At 42.1% G+C, this 24832-nt stretch overlaps 1 protein-coding gene across 9 annotated transcripts in view; it reads left to right on the forward strand.

Annotated features, from left to right (window-relative positions):
- ASCC1 (activating signal cointegrator 1 complex subunit 1) overlaps positions 1–24832 on the forward strand; it is a 96252-nt gene continuing 71420 nt past the window's right edge. For 3 of the 9 annotated variants that reach the window (XM_059662433.1, XM_059662434.1, XM_059662432.1), the window contains exons 1-5: positions 375–509; positions 2192–2335; positions 3825–3924; positions 11251–11348; positions 13769–13947. In XM_059662433.1, coding sequence (XP_059518416.1) covers positions 2224–2335; positions 3825–3924; positions 11251–11348; positions 13769–13947 — 489 coding nt within the window. In that variant the 5' untranslated portion in view covers positions 375–509; positions 2192–2223. The other 6 variants (XM_059662436.1, XM_059662431.1, XM_059662439.1 and 3 more) reach the window with 6 other exon arrangements.

Here is a 24832-nt window from a genome sequence, read left to right on the forward strand (position 1 = left end):
GCGCATGCGTCCTCAGTCCGTCGCGGCCTGCGGGGACTTCCTTTTCCACGCCCTCTGCGGCAGGCTCCCGTTTCTCCTAGCTTCTCCTTTTCGCTAGTCCCTGCAGGTAGGATCCCGAGGATAAACCCCCTTTCTGCAAAGCTCCTGAGCGTCCCTGAGCCCTTGGCAACTTACCTCAGCGGTCTTGGCACTTTCCCCTTCGGCCCCGCCCCCAGGCCTCAGCCGGAGCGGCCGCGCCGAGAACGACCGCGCACGGCGAGCTCGCGCCCGGGTAATGTGGGCGTGGCCTGGGCGGGCCGGCGCGGAGGACGCGCTTCCGGAGAGGACTTCCGGGTCCGTGGTCTCTGCTGCCGGCCGCCGTTTCCCTGCAGCGGCGGAGGCCTCCGCAGTTACCTTGACGTCCTCGCCCTTATTTGCTCGCGTTTGTGATGCAGGGCTTCGGCTTCGATGTCGCAGGCCTTCTGCCTTCCTCTCCCTCTGCAAGCCACCACGAAGCCGGGCCACGCTGGGTGTCCCCCTTCCTCCCGATCCCTGGGAGGCAGATGACTGTGCTGTCGTAACCCCGACTCCCTTCTTCCAGAGCTCCTGGTCTGAGGCCCGCCTGGGCAGGAAAGCCTTTGTGGAGAGCCTTTTTTTATTTTTAACAGAGGCCCTGGAGACATCAGGGTATTGCTAGTTATGCTCCCTCTTCTCCGCTCAAGTCTCCTTTTCGTGGTTATTTCTCACAGCACGAAATGTCTCCTTGGTTCTGTAAGCAAGCTGTCAATTACAGTGACTTGCTGAGGGGGGATGAGTATTAGTGTCATTGTTAAGAACTAATCTGTTTTCTTGGGAGCTTTATTTTGGGCTTCAAGACTAACCACCCACCTTAGACTTACCCACTAAAAGCCTCTGTGGTAGGAACACTGGTCGGATGTAAACACAGCCGGCCCATCAGCAACCCTCTGTTTCCTGAATTCTTGGTCCACGGAGCTGTGACTAGAACGTCGGCTGCTCAGGGAGTGGTGTGGTTTGCTGGGCAGTGGCCTGTGGGAATTGGATTCCTCCTCTCAGCAATGTGTGTCCCCCCCTTTTTATTAATTTATGGAGGTGACACTGGTTAAAATTATACAGGTTTTAGGTGCACAGTTCCACAAAACGTCGCCTGTACACTGTATTGTGTGTTCACCACCCTAGGCAAGGGACAGTGTGTTGGTTTGAAGAATCATGTTGGTGAAGTCATATTTTAACTGTTTTCATAGGCATCTGGGTCTGTTTGTTGGGTGTGCATTTCAAGCACCTCTGAAAGTAGTCGGGGCCTTTACCCCCCTCTGAGGGATAAGTGTGTTAAATATCCCTGATTTCTTTTTAAAAAATGTTTTATTGATTTTTTACAGAGAGGAAGGGAGAGGGATAGATGAGAGAGAAACATCGATCAGCTGCCTCCTGCACCCCCCCCCACTGGGATGTACCTGCAACCAGCAGACATACCCTTGACCGGAATCGAACCCGGGACCCCTCAGTCCGCAGGCCCACGCTCTATCCACTGAGCCAAACGGGTTAGGGCAGCGGTTCTCAACTTGTGGGTCGCGACCCCTTTGGCGGTCGAACGACCCTTTCACAGGGGTCGCCTAAGACCATCCTGCATATCAGATATTTACATGACGATTCATAACAGTAGCAACATTACAGTTAGGAAGTAGCAACGAAAATAATTTTATGGTTGGGTCACAACATGAGGAACGGTATTTAAAGGGCCAGAAGGTTGAGAACCACTGGGTTAGGGCTCCCTGGTCCTTTTAATTATCGTGCTTCATAGAAAGGGTGAAACACTTTGCAAATGGTTAAACACAGAAAGTTGCATTTTACTCCTTTTAGGTTAAAGTAATAAACAGACCTCTATTGTTTTTCTTTCAAATCTGTGGACAGGCTCTATATACTGGGTTTAATATCTTTTAATTACCTTTTTTGGAGTGCTGAATAGTTTACAAATTACTGTCTCCAGTGAGCCAGGAATGATAGGATGTAGTGGAAAATGAAGCGACTGGCTCACAACAGCTCACAAATAGGGAGGTCTAACGGAAACAGGGCTGCTGGGGCTCAGGATGTACTGTGAACGGATGCCAGTTTCGTCCTTTCAGGGCTGAGTAATGATCCATATGTAGGGATTTTCTTTCTGATCGAAGGTAAGGTGAGCATTTGTTTTTTCCAGGACTTCACTGGACTATTGTTTGGGAACGTAGCATGGAAGTTCTGCGCCCGCAGCTTATAAGAATTGGAGGGCGGATTTATAGGAAGAATCCCATTCAAGAGCAGACTTACCAACATGAAGAAGAGGAGGAGGACTTCTATCAAGGTAACCCCCATTGCTCTTTGGTCAGATGAGAAGTAAACTGTTCTCTGTTTTGTAGAAGCAGCTCTTCGTTTTGTTTCAGCGTGCTGCTTTCTTGTTCTGAAATCTGAGATGATTGGCTTCTCATCGCTCCATTTGTGTTGGTGTGTAAGGGGACTGATGTGTTTGAGTGTAATGAGGATGCTCTGTGGCAGTTCAAAATCTAGTTACATTTCATCTTTGTACAGAGGCTTAAATGTAAGAGGGGGCAATTTTAGTTAACTGTTAAGATTAGCCATTAGTATTCTGTAACAAAAGTAACTTCCTTTATCTGTAAAGTTGTGAAATTATATATATATATATATATATATATATATATATATATATATATATATATATAATTTAAATAAATGAATATATGTAAAGTATTTTATCCAGTGCCCAATAATGTTAGTTGTTATTATTGTTGTTATTTTTCTCTTCCTTGCAGACATATACAAGCAGTTCTAAATACACAACTTTATTATGATGTAGGGATAATTTAAGAAATAAATTAAACAGTTAAGATGGATTATAAATATTTTCAGGCTAATTAACTTGGGCTTGGGTTAAATGCATAAATTGTCAGGGCCTTTGAGGTTCTCTGCTTTATTTGCCTTTTGCTTTATAAGCTTTTTCATTGGGCCCTAAGTCTTGGAGGTTAGTCTCTTCCCTGATGCTCCCCATGATTTCCCGTCAGTCTTGGAGTCTTTGGGCTCCTTTATTTCACTTGGTCTCTGCTGTATGGAGTAAGTTCTCACAGTATCCCTCCAACTTTATTCATTAGAAGAATTTTATGTCTTAAAACTAAAAACAACTGAGTTGTACATTTTTTAGAGGATGAATTTATGTTATGTGAGTTACATCTCCATAAAAAATAGTAAAACTTAAAAAAAATATATATATATTTTTATTTCAGAGAGGAAGGGATGCTCAACAGTGGTTGAGCCATGTCGGTGGGGCAGTAAAACTTTTAAAAAATATATATTTTTATTGATTTCAGAGAGGAAGGGAGGGAGAGAGAGAGAAAACATCAATGATGAGAGAGAATCATTGATCGGCTGCCTCCTGCATGTCCCCCACTGGGGGGCCTGCAACCCGAGCATGTGTCCTTGACCAGAATTGAACCCGGGGCCTTCCAGTCCACAGTCCAACGCTCTATCCATTGAGCCAAACCAGCTAGGGCAAAACATTTTTATTAGGTCTTTGCGTTCTGGGAGAAACAGTGGTATGTACTTACTAATTTTCCAAGGTTCCAAAATTGGAAGATTTGAAATAGGTGTTTTTTTATTTTATTTTTCTTCTAAGACCTGGTCACAAGGTATGTCAGAGCAGGGCTCTGCAATGTAAAGTGTTGGGCTGTTGTGTGTGCGTGTGTGTTGCTTTTTTTTAAACTTTGAGAGTGGTTGTCAGCTCGGGGAGAAGACTGTTCACAGAGCAGTGCTCTGTGCAAGATTTTATGGTTTCTGTGCAGGCTTCGTGGAGTGTGCAGAAGAGCCCTGTGATGGCTACGAGGTGGTGCAGACCCAGCAAGGCTTCCAGTGCACCGTGAAGGCCCCCAGCCTGCTCTACAAGTGAGTGAGGTCCTGGCAGCTTCATGAGGAGGCTTGTCCAGGAAACTCAGCAGCAACATGACTCTTCTCTCTTCCACACTTAATTGCAATGCTTGATTACTAATGACAAAGTAGTTTAGGGTTTTATGTCCTAGAATTTCTTTTTTACAATAATTTTTTATTTTCCAATTACAGTCGACATATAACATTATATTAGTTTTACACCCCAGTGATTAGACATTATACAACTTACTAAGTGATCATCCCAGTAAATCTCATACCCATCTGATACCATACCTATTTATTAGAATACTAGTGGCTTGGTGCATGGATTCGTGCAAATTGAAAGGAAATTAATTAGAAGAAAGATTCGTGCGGTAATTACATCACTGCAAAAAAATTACATGTCAAAATGGTATATATATAATATCTATACTAATAAAAGGGTAATATGCTAATTAGACTGGGAGACCTTCTGGACGTCCTTCTGGACAAAGCCATGGTGGTGGGGCTGAGGCAGAGGCAGTTAGGGGTGATCAGGCCAGGAGGGGAGGGAAGTTGGGGGCAAGCAGGCTGGCGAGGGGGCAGTTCGGGGCTATCAGGCTGGCAGGGGGGGCAGTAGGGGGCAATCAGGCTGGCGGGGGGGCAGTTGGGGGCAAGAAGGCCTGCGGGGGGCCCAGTTGGGGGCGAGTAGGCCAGCAGGCAGAGTGGTTAGGGGTGATCAGGCAGGCAGGCAAGTGAGCGGTTAGGAGCCAGTGGTCCCGGATTGCAAGAGGGATGTCTGACTGCCGGTTTAGGCCTCATCCCAGGGATTGAGGCCTAAATCAGCAGTTGGACATACCCCAAGGGGTCCCATATTGGAGAGGGTGCAGGCCGGGCTGAGAGACACCCCCCTCCCTCCTGCGTGAATTTCATGCACTGGGCCACTAGTCTATATGTAAAAGCCTAAGCGGCCGTCCGATCATTCGACTGCCTGACCAGTAGCGATGATGTGCAACGACCACCAGGGGGCAGACGCTCAATGCAGGAGCTGCTGAGCTGCAGTGACTTGGCAGCGTGGTTCTCGGTTTTCTGTGTTGTACCAGATGAATTAGTTCTGTCCAATCTCCTTTATGAGAGGAGATCTACAAATATGGAATCACATACCATATTTGTAGCTCCAAGAGGCAGTAGTTTCATTTTATCAACCTTGAGAGTACTCTGAAATACCTCTTAAGGATGAAATTCTTCTGGAATGTGGCCAAACGGGAAATCAGATGTTAACCCTGGACAGCTCACTTTCCTCTTGGGTCCAGTGACATTTTCTTCTTCTTTTTGGAATTTGAGAGTATATCTATTAAAGCTGGGGACTGAAACAAGGAAGGGTTTAGGATAGAAGAAGCCACAGGAGAGAGCCTAGGCAGGGCTGCTTTGGCTCTAGACACAGAAAAGAAATGAGCCTATGGGGGCTGCTTTGGCTCACTGAGAAGTCAGAGAAAAGGGGGGCCTTAGAGGCAGGTCTAGGGAGTTAACCTGGCATGAGCAGCCACTGCCCATTGCTCCTGTCTTGTGGGGTCCCTTAGAGTTTAGGAGATGCACGCCTGTGGGGGAAGGAAAGAGGGAGGGAAAAGCGTGGGCATGCTCCCAGCAAGGAGAGTGCACTGACATTTTCTTCTAAGAAACATGACTTGAAAAAGTCGTGGCTCAGTTCCTGATAAAATCAATGTAATGTGCGTATCTGCTACTGCTAAGATGTGTAAAAATTCCTTAGATTTATGATTCCAGCATCATCTTTGAATTCTGCGTATTTTAAGAACTTCTGTACCAGGTGACTTGTGTGTTAGATTAGATATTGGTTCTGTTAAATTCAACTTAATAGACAATATTTACTAGGAAGATTCCTTTTTATGAATCACTTCTGTAGGCTTGTTGGGATCAAGGAAAAATTACCTGGCCAAACTAGTTTATAACCAAAGCGTAATGGTGGATTAGATCGGCACTGTGGTTCTCACCCTCAGGTGCACAATAGCATCACCTGGGGAGCTTTTAAAACTCTTGCTATCTGGCTGCCCCTCAGACCAATTAAATCAGAATCTGTGGAGCTGGACGCAGGTATCAGTAGTTTTTTTTTTTTTAAGAACTCCAGGTGATTTCACTGTGCAGCCAAGATTGAGAACCACTCAATCTGGTAGAATTTCCACTTTTACATTTAATAGAGCAGTCATCCTTTTACCGTCTATCTGTATTATTGTAGGGAATGTTTTAGAGTTTCCATGTAAATCTCTTTTGAATCTGTCTATTTTAATTGGGAGTGTGCCATTATGGGCTTAATGAGGAGAGCATGGGCTGTCCTGAGCTATGTGCCAGTCACTGGGAAGCCCTTTTTATGTATGATCCCATTTAATCTTTACAACATACTTAGGATACTTAGGTGTTATTCACTCCATTTTTTATAAGTGAAGAAATAGGCTTAGAGTGGTTAAGTGACTTGCCCAAGGTTTGTTTGAGTCCAAAGCATCTTTAACCTTCAAATACTTCCCTTTCTAAGGTGCGTAGACAACGCTTTGAGCCAGCACTTTTTATGATGGGCTTGTTCACTAACAACATGCTACCAAATAGGGGCCTGGTTGAAAGCACCCCTTACTGATAAGGCCTGTAAAGACAAACCCCTGACAGAGTTGATGTGATAGGATCTCTAGCCCAACACAGAGAAAAACCACATGTAAATTGGGGAGTTCTGATCCTCTTCTAAACATCTCGTAATTTTAGAACTGGCTTGCTACCATAGATCTTAATGGGAATAATTGGGTTTGGTTAACCCATGTAAAAACAAATGTACACTCACACCTGTCAGAATGGCTATCAATATATCAATAAACAGCAAGTTTGGTGATTATGTGGAGAAAAGGGAACCCTTGTACACTGTTAGTGGGAATGCAAAATGGTGCAGCCACTGTGGAAAACAGTATGTAGGTTTCTCAAAAAATTAAAAATGGAATTGCCCTGTGACCAAGCAGTTCCACTTCTGGGTATATATCTGAAGAAACCCAAATGCTAATATGCATCCCTATGTTCATTGCAGTTTTATGTACAACTACTGGCCCGGTGCACAAATTTGTGCACATTGAAAGGAAATTAATTAGAAGAAATATTTTAATATTGCTATTCACCCTTTCTCTATAATAGAAGTGTCAACCAATTCACAATCGACAATGACAGATTGAAACACGCATGTGATTGGCGCCAGTGAGAGCTTTATATGTATCACACATGCACGAGTCAGCTTAGCCTTTTATATACTCCCTCTGTCCCATAATAATAATAGCAGTTGATGAATGTAATTTGTCCCATAATAATAGTAGCAAAAGAAAATAAATATAGGATGCAACATTTATTATAAAAAAACTGGATTAAATTAAACAATAAATTAAAAATAGTACTCCTAATTTGTATTTTGAGTGTTCAGATAGTTTCTGGGTTTTTCAATAATTTCGTTACTGCATTTTAAACTTGTAGCTAGGATCCCTTGGCTGCAATTTCCCTATATGCGTGAGCTTAAAATTATTGGAGTCATCGTTCTTCATTGCTTCCAGCATAACTTGTTGAAGTGACAGAAACATATTATCCAATATTTTGGGAGAAATATTATCAAAGGCTAATATGGTGCCTCTTCTGCTAAGAGGAATATGTCTAAGTTTTTCAAGTTTTTCTCCATAATCTTTGCATTTACGTCCACAGTTTTGTTTTTTTAAAGAATCAACATTAGGATAAGATTCTCCTTGACAATTATTTTCGGAAGCACGTTTCCAAATTCTTGATATGATCATTCTGTTGCACTTAAATTGTTTTGCAGCTAAATTGTTGCACTTAAATTGTTTTGCACCTTTCTAGAACTTTTCCTTTTTCTTTTGATGCATCAAGAACTGGACAATCGCAACTCGATCTTTGCTTGAAAACTCTCTTTTTTTAATCTTACTTTTACAATGGGTCAATATTCAACTGAAATAAAACAATTGATTTCGATCAGCAGATGAAATTAGAAAAATAGTTATACTTCGTAATAATTAGATTAACCTAAAAATTGAAAGATGTGTCAAAACAAATAACAGATGTCATGAAACATTGATTTTGATTGAAGGCTTTGCCATTTTGCGCTACAACATAACTTACAGCTGCATTTGCCAATAATTCCCGTTTAAATATTCACTTGCTACTATTATTATGGGACAGAGGGAGTATATAGAATAAACTCGTTTAATTAGACCTGCTTTCTGATTTAGCTAAACTTTTTCCAGCCCAGTGAAGCACCCCAACTTCTCTTTCAGGTAATTGTCAGCAACACAGCAGTAAATATTAGAAGCAGATTATTATTGTAGATCACGCAGGGAGAACAAAGGGCAAAATATTTACTGCAGCAGCGTTTGACTATATTCTGCACAGTGAGAAAACCTGAAGTCATTTTCAAGGTCCACCATTTTTTTTTTTCAGTTGGGTCAAGTGTCTAAGCTTTCTAAATCACTGTTTTCCGGTTAATGAAAGGAAAATAGGATTCCACCGAGTCTCCCGTCTACCTACTTCAGGACTTCTGTGAGGATCAAATGAGATGAGGCCTGCGGAAACGCTTCACAGACATTTGGTTAAAGTGTAAAATGTTTGCAACTGGCTATAAAACAAGTTGTGTTCCTGGGCTGAAGAAACTCCAAGGAGGCTAGTTACTAGGGAGAGGAAGCCAGGTGTTGCTACATGATGTCATTACCTGGGGCCCACAGCCACCGTTTCTGGGCTGGGCTGGGCTAGGGGCCGCATTTTGTGCCATGGGGTCCTGTCAGTGTCAGTTGCAATTTGGTGGGCTGTTGCTCTGGGGTGGTGGTAGGGCTTGTGTCCCACTTGGGGGAAGCCAGGTGTTGCTTTGTGGGTGCCAGGTCCGTGCTGCCGTTTCTCTGTAAATGGCCAGTGCACGTCACAGCAGCTCCTGCGTTGAGTGTCTGCCCCCGATGGTCAGTGCGGATGGTTGGATACTTAGCATATTAGCTTTTTATATATATAGAAGATAGATAGCCAAGATATGGAAGCAACCCAAGTGCCCATCAATAGATGAGTGGATAAAAAAGCTGTGGTACAGCCCTAGCCGGTTTGGCTCAGTGGATAGAGCGTTGGCCTGCGGACTGAAGGGTCCCAGGTTCGATTCCGGCCAAGGGCATATGCCCGGGTTGTGGGCTTGATCCCCAGTAGGGGGCGTGCAGGAGGCAGCCGATCAATGATTCTCTCTCATCATTGATGTTTCTATCTCTCTCTCCCTCTCCCTTCCTCTCTGAAATCAATAAAGAAATACATTTTTTTAAAAAAAGCTGTGGCACATATATACAATAGAATATTACTCAGCTATAAAAAAGACTTAAATATTACCATTTTCAACAGCATGGGTATTATGCTAAGTGAACTAAGTCAGAGAAAGACAAATACCATTTGTCTTTCGTGACCATTGCTTCAAAGGTTTCCTTAAACCAGGGGTCGCCAATCTTTTGGATCTCACGGACCACCAGTGGTCCATGGACCACTGGTTGGCGACCACTGATCTAAAGAACAAAATAAAGGAAAAAATAAAAAAATAGACTTACAGATACTGATGGTTGCCAGAGGGGAAGGGAGTTGGGGGGTTGGATGAAAAGGTGAAGGGATTAAGAAGTACAAATCGGTAGTTCCGAAATAATAATGGGGATGTAAATTACAATGTAGGAAATGTAGTCAATAATATTGTATTAACTATGTGTGGTGCCAGGTGGGTTCTTGAAATATTAGGGGATCACTGTGTAAAGTATATGATCGTTTAGCCCAGGGGTGGACAAACTTTTTGACTCAAGGGCCACAATGGGTTCTTAAACTGGACCGGAGGGCCGGAACAAAAGCATGGATGGAGTGTTTGTGTGAACTAATATAAATTCAAAGTAAACATCATTACATAAAAGGGTACGGTCTTTTTTTTTTGTTTTGTTTTATTCATTTCAAATGGGCCGGATCCGGCCCGCAGGCCGTAGTTTGCCCACGGCTGGTCTAGCCACTATGCTGCACACCTGAAACGAATATAAAATAATATTGAAAAAAATTAAAGCAAATGGACAGTTTTAGACATAGTCACCCATGCTACTGGGTACTGTATTAAAGTCATAGAAGCCAAAATACTGTTGATGATGGGGGAGTTTTTCTCTTAACTTTATAGTCCAGTTATGGTCTCTTAATGCTTTATAGATAGTGAAACTTCTCTCCTGGGATCCAGTAGTCTTATTCACTGTAACAAATCTAATTATTATGGGTTCCAGAAGATAACTTTGGAATGTCAGAATTATTTATACTAGGAGTGCTAGGCAAGTAGTGTAGATGAATCTATAGATAATCAGGTGGAGTAGGTGAAAGATATTAGGGAGTGATGGGATTCATGATGAGCTCATGTTCCATGTTTAGGGATGAGAATAGGCTTCAGTCTGTTGTTGTCATATCTTCTAACTTATCTATAGAACCTGAAAATCTAAATTTATGTGAAATTTCCAAATTTTTAGGTAAACTCTCCCAAATAAAACATGTCTGTGTGAATTCAGCCTCCTGAGGTTTACTGTTTATCCTCTGTGCTTTTGAATCCATCCTGAATGGTGGATGCTACTCTTTGCTAAGTTCTTTACCCTTATTTAATTAATTAAGGACAGTTCCCTTAGGATGAATTCATAATGTAGTTAACTTGTACTCCAAAAGGACAAGGCTCTCCCCCCTCAAACTGTAGTCCCATTGGTTGCTGGAATTGCCTTTGAGACTATGTCAGCTTTCCTTTCAGTCAAGTGCAGACTCAGATTTTAATGTAATTTTAAGAAGCAAACAGGTATTAGGCATAGTAATTATTCCTTTACATTGAATTTGGCTGTAGGATATCCTTTTGTCAATGAGTGTAATGCTGTATGTTCTGTAAAGCTATATGACTTGTTCCAGGCCAGTGTGGCTCAGTGGTTGAGCATCAACCCATGAACTAAGATGTCACCAATTCGATTCCTGTCAGGGCACAGGCCTGGGTTATGGGCTCGATCCCTAGTAGGGGGTATGCAGGAGGCAGCCAATCAATGTTTCTCACTGATGTTTCTCTCTCTCTCTTCCTCTCCCCTTATCGCTCTCTAAAATTAAAACAAAACAAAACAATACAAAAAAACACCCACAAAACCAAAACAAAACTATATGACTTGTAAGTTCCTCTACATTTATTGAACTTTCACTGAAGCACTTTTCTGTAATGGAGTGTCTCTGGTATTTAAACATGATGGAATTCTTTATTTTGGTACATTTTTGCCCAATATCCTTCCAGTAATTAATTTTTTCTTTATATTATAGACATATAGTTGGAAAGAGAGGGGACACTAAGAAGAAACTAGAGGTGGAGACCAAAACTTCTATTAGTATTCCTAAGCCTGGACAAGAAGGAGAAATTGGTGAGACCCAGTCTATACGTTATATTTGCAGTCATTTTTGTATGTGTATGGAATAATGTAACCCAACTGAGGTGTTTAGTGACTATATTCGTTATGAGGTTCTGTAGCTATTGGCCTTTTTGTGATTTATCAGTATCAATCTACCAAATGGAGAAAGATGAATTATACCACCTTATCTTGATTGAATACCTGGGCCTTCATTTTATACTTTACCCGGCACTGATGGGATAAAGCTCCCGGATTTCATTGTGATTTGATTTATTTTATGCTTCAGTAGCTTGAAATGGAGGGTGTGAATTGTTTCAAGTTAGAATTAGAGGAAACCAGTGAGACCTGCAAATTTGAAATAAAGTCCAGCCCTTTCCATCAGTGTTTGCTTGTTTTTACCTTGCTTTGTAGACTCTGAGTAGTGATTAAAATGCCAGCGTGATTCAAATAACTGCTCGGGTGAGGAAAAATAGTTGGGTGATATAAAACAAGTCAGAAAATGTCTGTACCGAACATCAGTGTGAACCAAGGGCAACAGCTTTGAGTGAGGGTCAGTGTGGGGACACATTTTTTAAAAATTCATCCTAAAACTATAGGACTTCTAAAAAATCAACTAAGTTCAGCAACCTTCAATAATCTATTTTCCATAAACACCCACAGATTGTATTGTTTTAGGAGAAAAAAAAATTCAAGTACTCTTCTTATTTTGTGCTATGTAAGAATAATCATAGTGACAGATAAGTAACAGTTGACTTTAGAGCAGTGCTGTCCAAAAGAACTTCCTGTGCTGATGGTATGTTCTATATCTGCCCTGTCCAGCACAGGAGCCACTGGCACATGTGACTGTGAGTACTTGAAATGTGGCTAGTGTGACTGAGGAACTGAATTTGTAGTTCTGTTTAATTCTAATTCATTTAACCTCTAGTTTAACCAGCTGCATGTGGACTCCTGTATTGGACAGCACAGTACTAGAGTTTTCCCCAGCATCTTGTAACTTCAGTAAACTCCAGCCTAAGAACTTCAATGACATTTATAAAGGACTTAAAAAATAAACATTCAGTTCATTAGAATTACAAATAAAGCCATGGCTGGTTTGGCTTAGTGGTTAGGGCATTGGCCCACACTCTGAAGGGTTGAGGGTTTGATTTCCCAGTCAAGGGCTTGTACCTGGGTTGCAGGTTCAATTCCTGGCGCTGGTCAGGGCTTGTGTGGGGGGCAGCCAATCCATGTGTTTCTCTTACATCGAAGTTTCTCTCTCCTCGGCCCTCCTTCCCTTCCTCTCTCTAAAAATCAATGGAAAAAATATCATTGGGTGAGGGTTAACAACAACAAAAAAAGACTTACAAATAAAAAACTTAGGTCTTTCCTTAAGCTTTAAAGTTCAAGTTACAAATATTGAAATATTTTATAATTGCATTTAAGTTTATTTATCTATTTCCCCCCCCTAATTTTATAATTACTGTATGCTTTAAACATGGAAACTTGCAGAAATTATATACTGGTATAAAGGGAAGTCTTTTATAATAGGAAACCCAGACCTAATCACCATTGACAGTTGAATATGTTCCCCATTTTTTGCTATCCTATAGTAATATATAAATAATTTTTATTTTATTTTTATTTATTTATTTAGTTAGTTTTATATTTTTATTGATTTCGGAGAGAAAGGGAGATAGAAACACCAACGATGAGAGAGAATCATTGATCCGCTGCCTCCTGCACGCCCCCTACTGGGGATTGAGCCGGCAACCAGGCAAGTGCCCTTGACTGGAATTGAACCTGGGACCCTTTGGTCTATAGGTCGATGCTCTGTCCACTGAGCCAAACTGCCTAGGCTGGGTTTCTATCTAGGTGTGGGAATTGCTGAGTCATATGGTAATTCCTTTTTAACTTTAAAAATATATATATTTTTATTGATTTGAGAGAGGAAGAGAGAGAGAAATATCAAGGATGAGAGAGAATTATTCATTGGCTGCCTCCTGCATGCCCCCTACTGGGGATCAAGCCCCCAAACCAGGCTTGGGAATTGAAGCATGGCCACCTGGTTCACAGGTCCAAGCTCAACTGCTGAGCCTACACTGCCAGGCCTTTTTGAACTTTTTAAGGAACTGCCAAACTTTTTCACAGCAGCTTCACCATTTTACATTTCCACCAACAAAGTATGAGGGTTTGCTTTGTAGCTCATTTTTCTAGTTCATCAGCTGGTCTTTAAGGATTTTTTGTTTTAAGACCTCATCTGCTTAGACTGAATTCATTTTAAGTTTCTTACTCTTGATTCTGTCTGCTGTTTAGAATTATGTACACATTCAGCAGCTCCCCACATATGACAGTATCAGGAGGTCGCCTATCTTACATCAAATGCTTATCGTATATTTTTTCGTATAAATATTTATCGTATAAATATCGTTAATCGTATATTTTTTTGTTTGCAGTAATCACTGGCCAGCATCGAAGTGGTGTAATTTCAGCCCGAACTCGGATTGATGTTCTTTTGCTCACTTTTAGAAGAAAGCAGCCCTTCACTCACTTTCTTTCCTTTTTCCTCAATGAAGCTGAGGTTCAGGAACGATTCCTGAAGTTCCAGGAGGAAGTACTAGAGAAGTGCTCCATGGTAAGTAGCAAACTAAACAAACCAAAAGTTTAAAAGAAAAATGAAGAGTACAGAAATGGTTCATAATTGAAACAGTAGATACAAATTTCTTCTACCAAAAAGGTAACCATTTCTGGTGGTTTCTTTTAATTCTAAGCTGAAAACAAAACAAAACAAAACTGTAGACATATTAGCACATACGTGTCTATATATTATTGAAATATTCTTTAAAAATTCTAAGACACAAAAGGATCATCTTAATATACATACTATCCTGCACCTTATGGATGGCAATGTTAATGAGATGTCATTATCTGTAGATCTTCCACCTCTGGACAGTCATGGCTTATTTGGGGTTAGTAACAAAAAAACAATTTTGCATGTGGAATTTTTATACTTACACTAGAGGCCTGGTGCACGAATTCGTGCACAGGTGGGGTCCCTTGGGGTGTTCTGTGGAGATCAGGCTCTAGCTCAGGGGTGGGGAAACTTTTTGACTCGAGGGCCACAATGGGTTCTTAAACTGGACCGGAGGGCCGGAACAAAAGCATGGATGGAGTGTTTGTGTGAACTAATATAAATTCAAAGTAAACATCATTACAAAAAAGGGTACGGTCTTTTTTTTTTTTTTAGTTTTATTCATTTCAAACAGGCCGGATCCAGCCCGCGGGCTGTAGTTTGCCCACGGCTGCTCTAGCTCGTGCCCCCAGCCTTGCAGTCCCGCCTGGCACCCTGCCATGGCCTGGCACCATCCCTTCACCTGCTCCATCATCCTGTCTGCAGGGCGATCGATTGGAGCCAAGCCCCTGCTGCCTCCGCCACTGGTTACTGTCTGCAGGACGGTGTGGGCCGGGCCCCCCTCCCAGCTCCCTCAGCACCTAGCTGGGCAGCGGCCCCGCCCCCCACTGCCACCGCTGGTGCGGGGCGATCAGGCTCCTGCTCACACCCACCTTGGCCCGGCGCCGCCTGCTCACCTGTTCCGCCATCCCGCCATGGTCCCACTCTGCCATGGTCTCGCTCTCGTCCGGGCCCATTAGGGCCAGCAGCGCCTCCACTGCCAGCACCGCGTTGCCAAAGCCCACCATGGTCCGTGCCGCCCCCTGGTGATCAGTGCAGGTCATAGCAAGTGGTCGAACTTCTGGTTTCCTGGTTGAACTCCCGGTTGAACCACTGCCCGAGGGGACAATTTGCATATTAAGCTTTTATTATATAGGATAACAGTGAAATGCTTGTGACCAAGATAATAGCAGATAATTTAGATTACAAAATAAGTGTTTTTTTAAATCCTCACCTGATGATATGTTTTTATTGATTTTTAGAGAGAGATGAAGGGAGAGAAAGATGTGAGGGGATGAGAGTGAGAGAGAGAAAAACACCTATGTGAGAGAGAAACATGGATTGGTTGCTTCCCTTACCCACTCTGACTGGGAATCGAACCCACAACCTTTTGGTGTACAGGATGACACTCCAACCAACTGAGCCACCTGGCCAGGGCAGAAAATACATTTTAAAACTCCTTTTGTATATACTTTTAGGTAATTTAAAGAAATATTATTGATTTTTAAAATAATTATGAAAGTAATGTATATTTATTATAGAAAATTTAGAAAATACAGAAAGGGTTAATAAAAAGTCACACATGGCCCTTGCTGGTTTGGCTCAGTGGATAGAGCGTTGGCCTGTGGACCAAAAGGTCTCGGGTTCGATTCTGATCCAGGGCATATATCTTAGTTGCAGGCTCCTACCTGGCCTGGACTCTGGTTGGGGCTTGTGCAAGAGGCAACCAATTGATGTGTTTCTCTCACATCAATATTTATCTCTGTCTTTCCCTCTCTCTTTCACTCTCCCTAAAAATCAATGGAACAATATCCTCGAGTGTGGATTAACAAACAAAACAAAAGTCACCCATGACCTCACCATTGGGAGATAATGTTTTGGTATATTTGTGTGTGCATGTGTGCACACATACATTTAAAAAATAATATGTGTCTTGTATATGGTTTTATATACTGTTTTCTTTGAAATTAAACATTATACCATGATCATTGTTTTGTCATTGAACAAAAACCTAAATATTTTACCTTTGCTTTGGAGACTAGGAAGGAAATTATAGTAGTGATGGCTAAAATAACATTATTTGATTTCCTTAACTATTCAGATGACTTGACTTTTAATGGCTGCTTACTATTTTGTTATATGGACATATAAAATTTAACCTTTATTTATTCTATTTTGTATTATAAATAATAATGCTATGAGTATTCTTCTGCATTAGTCTTCCTAAAAAAATATGTTTAATGATTTAAGAGAGGAAGAGAGAGAGAGAGAGATAGACACATCAATGATGAGAGAGAATCATTGGTCAGCTGCCTTCTGCATGCCCCACACTGGGGATCAAGCCCACAACCTGGGCATGTGCCCTGACTGGAATCGAACTGTGATCTCCTAGTTCATAGGTCGACACTCAACCACTGAACCACACTGGCTGGGCTGCATTAGTCTTAGTTTCTTATTTAGTACTAAAGGCCCAGTGCACGACATTTGTGCATTGCGCGGGGGAGTGGGGGGTGGTGGTGTCCCTCAGCCCAGCCTGCACCCTCTCACAGTCCAGGACTCGTTGAGGGCTATCCACCTGTCGTGGGGGTGGGAGAGGCTCCTGCTACCGCCACTGCACTCCCCAGCCGCTAGCCCAGGCGGTGCTCCCCCTGTCAGAGCACACTGACCACCAGGGGGCAGCTCCTGCGTTGAGTGTCTGCCCCCTGGTGGTCAGTGTGAATCATAGCAACTGGTTGTTCTGCCATTTGGTCGATTTGCATATTAGCCATTTGTGCACTGGCGGGGTTGGGAGGGTGGGGGAGTGTCCCTCAGCCCCACTTGTGCCCTCTCACAGTCTGGGACCCCTTGGGAGATAACCACCTGCTGGCTTAGGCCTGCTCCCCGGGTGGCAGATGGCAGGCCCAATCCCTCGGTGCCTGCCCCGCCTCCCCGGGTCGTGCACACGGCAGGGCCGATCTGGGGGTTGGGGTGCCGCCCCGGGTCGGGTCGCCCATGGGATGCCCGGGTGGGCCGGCCGATCGTTGCTGCTCCACCCGGCCACCCCCGGTCGGGTCTCACATGGACGCCCGCCGCCCCGGGTTGCAGATAGCAGGCTTGGATGGCGGCAGGGCAGGCGGGATGGCGCTGTCCCGCCCTGCCTGCAGTATGCAAATTAGCCGTCATCTTTGTTGGTGGTTAATTTGCATATCATGCTGATTAGCCATTGGGAGGTGTAGCGAAGGTATGGTCAATTACCATGTTTGTCTATTATTAGATAGGATAGTCCTAGAAGTTGAAAAAGAGTATGTGTATGTTGGAGGCTTTTGCTATGTATATCCAGATTACCTTCAGGAAATGCTATAGAATTTTATACTTCAGACTATAGCTTCCTATAGGTTTCTTTTCCTGCCCTTGCCAATACTGGGTGTTGTCCTTCTTTTATGTACTTTTTGTAATTCAGTGGACAAAAAAATAGTAGCTCATTGCTTTACTGTTTATTTGTATGATTATTGGTATTAAGACTTTTCCATATGTTTAACTCTTCTTCCTTTGTGTTTTGGTTGATTTTTCTCTGAGAAAAATTCATTAATTTTTGAGAGTCATTCATGTTGGTGTGTGTTATATTAGTTAATTTCTTTTTATTGCTGAGTAGTATTTCTTTACTTGAATGAACCAAAATTTTTTATCCATTCAACTGTTGATGGATGTGTGGGTGGTTTCTAGTTTGGGCTGTTAAATAAATTTACTACATATAATCATTTGTGCAGAAATCTTAGTATTAAGTATATATTTTTATTCTTCTTGGGCAATACTTAGGAATATAATTGTTGGATAAAGTGTAGGTATATGCTTACTTTTATAGGAAACTGTTAGACCTTTTCCCAACGAGGCCATGCTTCTTCTACTACTAATGATGTATGAGAGTTTAGGTTCCTCCACATTCATGCCGACATTTGGTAGTATCTCTCTTATTTTGATTTTGGCCTTTTTGGTAGGCATGCTGTATTATCTCTTGGTTTTATCTGCAGGGAATCTGTCCTAACACCACATGGATCCCTGAAATCACAGAGTATGGAACCATATATATATACATATAAACACACACACACACACACATATACTCTGTTTTCTCCTATACATACATACTAGGATAAAGTAGTTTAGGGCTTCTCTTTGGCATATCTACATTGTCAGCATCACTACTCTTGCACTTTGGAGCCATTAAAGTAACATAAGAGTTACTTGAGTATAAATACTGTGACAAGTGATCCTGATAATCAAGATGAGTACTAAGTGACTAATGGTTGGGTAACACATACAGCGTGGACAAACTGGACAAAGGAGTGATTCACATCCCCGGCTGGACAGAGCTAGAAGGCACAGGATTTCATCATGCTACTCAGTGTGGAGAGAAAACATGGAATTTCCTACCATTTTGAGTGAATCTTTCTCTTGGTTAGGTATTGACTTGGTTGTTGCAGCTTCTTAACTGGTTTCTATAGTTCTCCCAGAGCTGCTTTGGTCCGAATGTTACTGTTTATTTGGTGTTTCTGTGGGGGCATGAGGGTCTAGTTCTTAGTTTGCCATCATGCTGATGTTGCTCTGAGTTTGGATAATTTTCAGGCATTATTTCCTCAACTATCTTTTTTCTTCTCCTTCTGGTACTCTAATTACACATATATTAGACCAGCTGATGTTGCTACACAGGTGACTGAAGCTCTGTTCATTTGTTTTCCAGACTTCATTTTCTCTCTCTGCTTCAGTTTGGATAGTTTATATGTAGCACTGATTTTTTCGGTAAAGTTTGTAATCTGTGTTTAACTCCATCCAATGGAATTTCATTTTTGCTCTTATTTTTTATCTTTTAAAGTTCATTTGTTGGCTTCTTTTTTTTTTTAAATCCTCACCTGAGGATATATTTTTTCATTGATTTTCAGACCAAGTAGAAACATCTAGGTAAGAGAGTCACATCGATTGATTGCCTCCCACATGGGCCCCAACTGTGGCTGGGACTCGAGCCCACAACTGAGGTATGTGTCCTTGACTGGGAATCGAACCTGCAACCCTCAGTCTGCGGGCCAGTGCTCTAACCACTGAGAAAAACAGGCCAGGGCCTATTTGTTTCTTCATCTTATCCTTTTCTCTACTCATTATTATATTCATGTTATCCTTGAAATAGTTTAGTTTATTTATAATAGCTATTTTAAAGTCCTTGTTACTTCCATAGCATGGTAGCATTCTAGATCTATTGCTATTGACTGATTTATTTATTTTTTAAACTGCTTATGGGTCACATTTTTCTGCTTCTTGTAAGACTGGTAATTTTTTATTGGATGCTGAATATTGTGAATTTACTTTTTTGAGAGCAAATTTTGTTTTTTCTCTTTAGAGAGCCTTGAATTTTATTCTGGAAAATAGTGGATTTTATTCTGGAAAATTGTGGATTAGCATAATTCCAAAGCTTGTTTTTAAATCTGTTAAGGACAGGTCTAGAGTATTTTTGTTAAAATTTTTTTGAAATTGATTTTTAGAGGAAGGAGGGGTGGGGAACATCTATGTGAGAGGGAAACATCAAGCGGTTACCTTGGGCATGTATAGAGAGAGAGAGAGAGAGAGAGAGAGAGAGAGAGAGAGAGAGAGAGAGATGAGAGTGAAACATCAAGTGGTTACCTTGGGCATGTACTCTGACTAGAATTGGAATCCAACCTCTGGAAGGTGCATTTATACTCCTCATGTCAAATATATTAAGTCCTTTTGGGATCTCTGGTGTGAAAGGTGAAAACATGAGTGCATTAGTTTACCTTTGCACCATACACTATTGTATTCGTTTTCCATTGCTGCACAGTAAATTACCTCAATCTGGGCAGCTTAAAACAACACTCATTTATCATCTCACAGTTCTGTAGTACTTCTGTAGATCAGAAGACCTGGTGGGCTCAACTCGGTTTTCTGCTTAGGGTCTCTCAAGACTGAAATCAATATGTTGGCAAAACTGGTCTCTTATCTGGAGGCCGTGAGGAAGAATCCACTTCCGAGTCCATTCAGATTATTGACAGAATTCAGTTCCTGTGGCTATAGGTCTCAAGTCCCTGTTTCCTTTACATGTGATCCCTCTGGCTTTTGTTAAATCCTTCTTGTACTTTGGATCTCTGACTTCTGTCACCAGCCAGAGAAAACTCTGCTTTCTAAAGAGCTTGTGTGTATAGATCAGGCTCACTGTGATAGTCTCCTTACGTTAAGGTTGGCTGTGCCTTATAATCTATATGTATAAAAGCATAAGCGCCTAACCGGTTTGGCTCAGTGGATAGAGCGTCGGCCTGTGGACTCAAGGGTCCCAGGTTTGATTCTGGTCAAGGGCATGTACCTTGGTTGCGGGCACATACCCAGTAGGGAGTGTGCAGGTGGCAGCTGATCGATGTTTCTCTCTCATTGATGTTTCTAACTCTCTATCCCTCTTCCTTCCTCTCTGTAAAAATTCAATAAAATATATTTTTTTAAAAAAAGCATAAGCGACCATTACAACCAAATGACCAGAATGACTGGAACAACCAGTCAACCAGTCGCTATGGCACACTGACCACCAGGGGGCAGATGCTCAACGCAGGAGCTACCCCCTGGTGGTCAGTGTGCTCCCACAAACAACCTCTGCAGCCTCTCCACCCAGGCGTCCGGGCCCCCCCTCCACGACTGGCCAACCCCCACAGTCCCTCCCCCCCTGTCGGCTGGCCCCCAGATAGGCCTTGATCGCCAGCCTAGCCAAGGGACTCCACCATGCATGAATTTGTGCACCAGGCCTCTAGTCCTATATAATAAAAGCTGAATATGCTAAGTGTCTGGTCATCCAGTTGGCCATTCAACCAATCAAAGCATAATATGCTAATGATATGCTAAGGCCGTTCAACTGCTCGCTATGATGTGCACTCACCACCAGGGGGCAGATAGTCAATTGGTCAACCAGTCGCTATGATGTGTACTGACCACTAGGGGGCAGATGCTCTGATCAGTAGGTTAGCTTGCTGGTGGGGTCCAGCTATTTGGGACTGAGTGAGACAGGCCAAACACACCCTGGAATCCTTCATCGTCCCTCCCTGGCTGGCCATCCTGCTGCGTTTCTTCCCAGCCCTGATCATGCACCCGTGGGGACCCTCGGCCTGGCCTGTGCCCTCTTGCAATCTGGGCTGAGGGACACCCGCCCCCCCCCCCCCCATGCTGAGTGCACAAATTTCATGCACCAGGCCTCTAGTACAGTATAATCCCAGCAGTGATGTCTCATCATATTCACAGGTTCCACCCACACTCAAAGGAGAGAGGATTATATAAAAGTGAGGGTCACTAAGGGTCGTTCTGCCTACCACAGCCATTAATTTTCACTTTTAAACATTGCCATGAAGGTCACATTTTTAATACAACAGACAAGTTTTCTATTCTCAGGTCTTATCCTGTCCTTCCCTCACTCTTCCTTGAACTTCTCTTTTCTTCCTTTAAAATAGTTGGCCTCTTTTCTCTATTCTAGCATTCTTGTCTTTGACCTCACCCTTGATGCTCCAAAGTAATGTAAATTTACCTTTTAGGACAGCATTTCCTGAAATCACCTTCCTTTGTGCTGATCAATTATATAAGAAATGTTGTTTGACTGCAGACATTATCACCATCATCCCTGGGCTTCCGCTCCCTAAGCTTGAGCATTTAATGTAGGGTTTAGCTCAGGGGTGGGCAAACTTTTTGACTCGAGGGCCACAATGGATTCTTAAACTGGACCAGAGGGCCGGAACAAAAGCATGGATGGAGTGTTTGTGTGAACTAATATAAATTCAAAGTAAACATCATTACATAAAAGGGTGCGGTCTTTTTTTTTTTAGTTTTATTCATTTCAAACGGGCGGATCCGGCCTGGATCCGGCCACGGCTGGTTAGCTGCTCAGAGGCATCAGCAAGGTATTTCTCATCTATGTGATCTGCAGATAAACTGCACCTTATTTTTTCACTGTCCTCTCTTTCATTAAGATTCAAAGATGTCTCACTGTCTGCAAGTTCAAGAAGTATATTAAAACCTTGTCTATCTCTCCATCATTCTATAGCTAGTAATGCTGCTATAATTCCATTTTATCTCACAGCAGGGTTCAGTAGAAAGTGCATCAGTAATGAAAAACAGTAATTCAAAGCTGTGTTTGGTGGAGCATTCTGAAGGCTTCTAGATTTGTCTAAAGCTACAGGGGATTACTCAGGCTGCCTGGAGAATCCAAATAGGTTATAGCTTCAGAAACTACATAGTTCTGCTTATATTGTATGTGAAGGCTAACACTGCACAGAAATGGCTAATGGATCTGGGGTTTCCCCTCAGTTAGGATTAGTTTTTTCTTCACTTAGTATTATTCACTGAAGAAGAAAATTTATTTATAAAAGCTTTAGTGTATAATTTAGGATTCTTCATGTGTAAGGGGAGTTCTGGGATTTATAATTACCTTATGGATTACTTTAGAGTGAAGATGGGATAGTTGTCTTTGGTTATAAGAAAAGTTGTAAATTGAATTCTGATGTTGGGTAGGATAGTAAGAAATGACCAGACATATATCGCACCGTTTGGATGCAGAGAGTTGTGAACAAGTGTTTATCTTTTATTCATTCATTCACTGTTTATTAAATGTATATAATTTGCCAGGCTCTGTATTATGCACTAACAATGGACTCTACCCTTATGGATCCCATGCTCTGGAAGAAGTAGTGTTCTTACAGAAATAGTTATGGTCTGTGTGCTATTAGAGGGGCGAACAGTGGGTACCCAGAGGAGAGGGTGTGCAATGGTCAGAAAAGGCTCCATAAAGAAGGTGACACTTGCACTAGCCGGTTTGGCTGAGTGGATAGAGCATCAGCCTGTGGACTCAAGGGTCCCAGGTTCGATTCTGGTCAAGGGCATGTACCTTGGTTGCTGGCACATCCCCAGTAGGGAGGCAGCTGATCAATGTTTCTCTCTCATCGATGTTTCTAACTCTCTATCCCTCCCCCCTCCTCTCTGTAAAAAATCAATAAAATGTATTTTTAAAAAAAGAAGAAAAAAAAAAAGAAGGTGACACTTGAAGAGAGTCTTGAAAGAAAGAGTTGCCAGGATGGCAAGGAGCAGACGAGCATTTTGGGCAGAGGAGATGGCACTTGCCAGGAATGCAAGTGTTCTAGTCCACTATGTTCAGGGGAGAGTGAGGAGTTTGCAAGACTAAAGCCTAGAAAGTGGGTAGAGTATGGTAGGGAAGAGGTAGGAGTTAAGAGCAGAAAGGCAAATGGTATCCACCTGGTTGTCAATGGTCTTGTGTGAGTTTTGGGTTTTGAATGTACTTTATAGGTAGTAAGGAATTATGAAAGAGTTTATGTAGAGACTAATGTGATTAATTTAGCATTATAGAAAAATCCTGAAGGCAGTGTGGAGGATGGGTTGAAAGTTAAGGAGTGAGGCACGAGAGGCAGCTACCAGTGAGACTATTAATACAGCCTGTTGGAAAAAAAGTCTAGGGTCTGTGGCATATTTAGGAGGGGGTATATTCCAGAGATGTTTGAGAGGTCTTCTCTAATGTGGGGATAACAATAGTCCCCACCTTTGATGTTGATACAAAGAGTAAATGAATTAATATGTAAGATGTTTAGAGCGTAACATGGCACATAGCTAGTCCTTATGTGTTAGCTGTTGTAATACCACCGATTACCATATGGGACGGGGGAAAGTGGCATCAAGAAGAGGCGGAGGGTCTGGTTGGAACAGAGCTGTACCATTAACCTATCACTGATGTTTGAGTGATTAGTGCCTATCTTTGGAAATAAGTATAGATTGGTAGATGGATGGCTAACTTGTGCTTATAAGTAACTTATGGAGAAATTGTTGAGCTTTTAGAAGTAGGCTTAATTATTCATTGTGCTCGTCAAAGGTAAGAGGGATGCATCTTTTACTGAAGGGGAGATGCTCTTCGCTCATTTTTAATGGTAAGGATATGTAGACAATGAATTCTTTTTTATGGTCAGTATAAAAATACTTTTTTTCTTGTTCGTTTTAGAACCTGCTGTTTGAATATTTGTCCTTTGTTTTTAAGAGCCTTTCCACTTTCACGTAATTATGTCTGGATAGAATTGATAAGCCAGAACAATCAAAACCCTGTTTTCTGAAGTTTCTTTAACATAATAAGGTATTTTATTAATAACACTAATATAAGCTCAAATCAAGTCAGCTTTTGTGAACATTCTTAAAGAATAATAGAAGTGACTCATCAGAGCCTAATTCCTCACTCCAGTGATTTTGATGGAAGAGCAAAGAGTTTAGAGTGTTGCATAGTCATATAAAAAGCTAGAAGAGGGAAAAGCCTGTATTTATCCCATTTTACTGTGTTCCAGAGGCTACACACACACACACACACACACACACACACACACACACACACATATATATATGCCCTTACCCCCCCCATGTCCTTGTCCATAGGTGTATGATTTTTGTCCAGTCTCTTCCTGCACCCCCACACCCTCTTCCCCCTGAGAATTGTCAGTCCACTCCCTTTCTATGCCCCTGGTTCTATTCTATTCACCAGTTTATTCTGTTCGTCACATTTTTTATTCACTTGATTTTTAGATTCACTTGTTGATAGGTATGTATTTGTTGTCACTTTGTTGTTCATAATTTTTATCTTTACCTTTTTCTTCTTCTTCCTCTTCTTAAAGAATACCCTTCAGCATTTCATATAATACTGGTTTGGTGGTGATGAACTCCTTTAGCTTTTTCTTATCTGTGAAGATTTTTATCTGACCTTCAATTCTAAATGATAGCTTTGCTGGGTAGAGTAATCTTGGTTGTAGGTTCTTGGTATTCATCACTTTGAATATTTCTTGCCACTCCC

This window comes from Myotis daubentonii, chromosome 13 (genome assembly GCF_963259705.1).
Source record: "Myotis daubentonii chromosome 13, mMyoDau2.1, whole genome shotgun sequence".
NCBI classification, from domain to species: Eukaryota; Metazoa; Chordata; class Mammalia; order Chiroptera; family Vespertilionidae; genus Myotis; species Myotis daubentonii.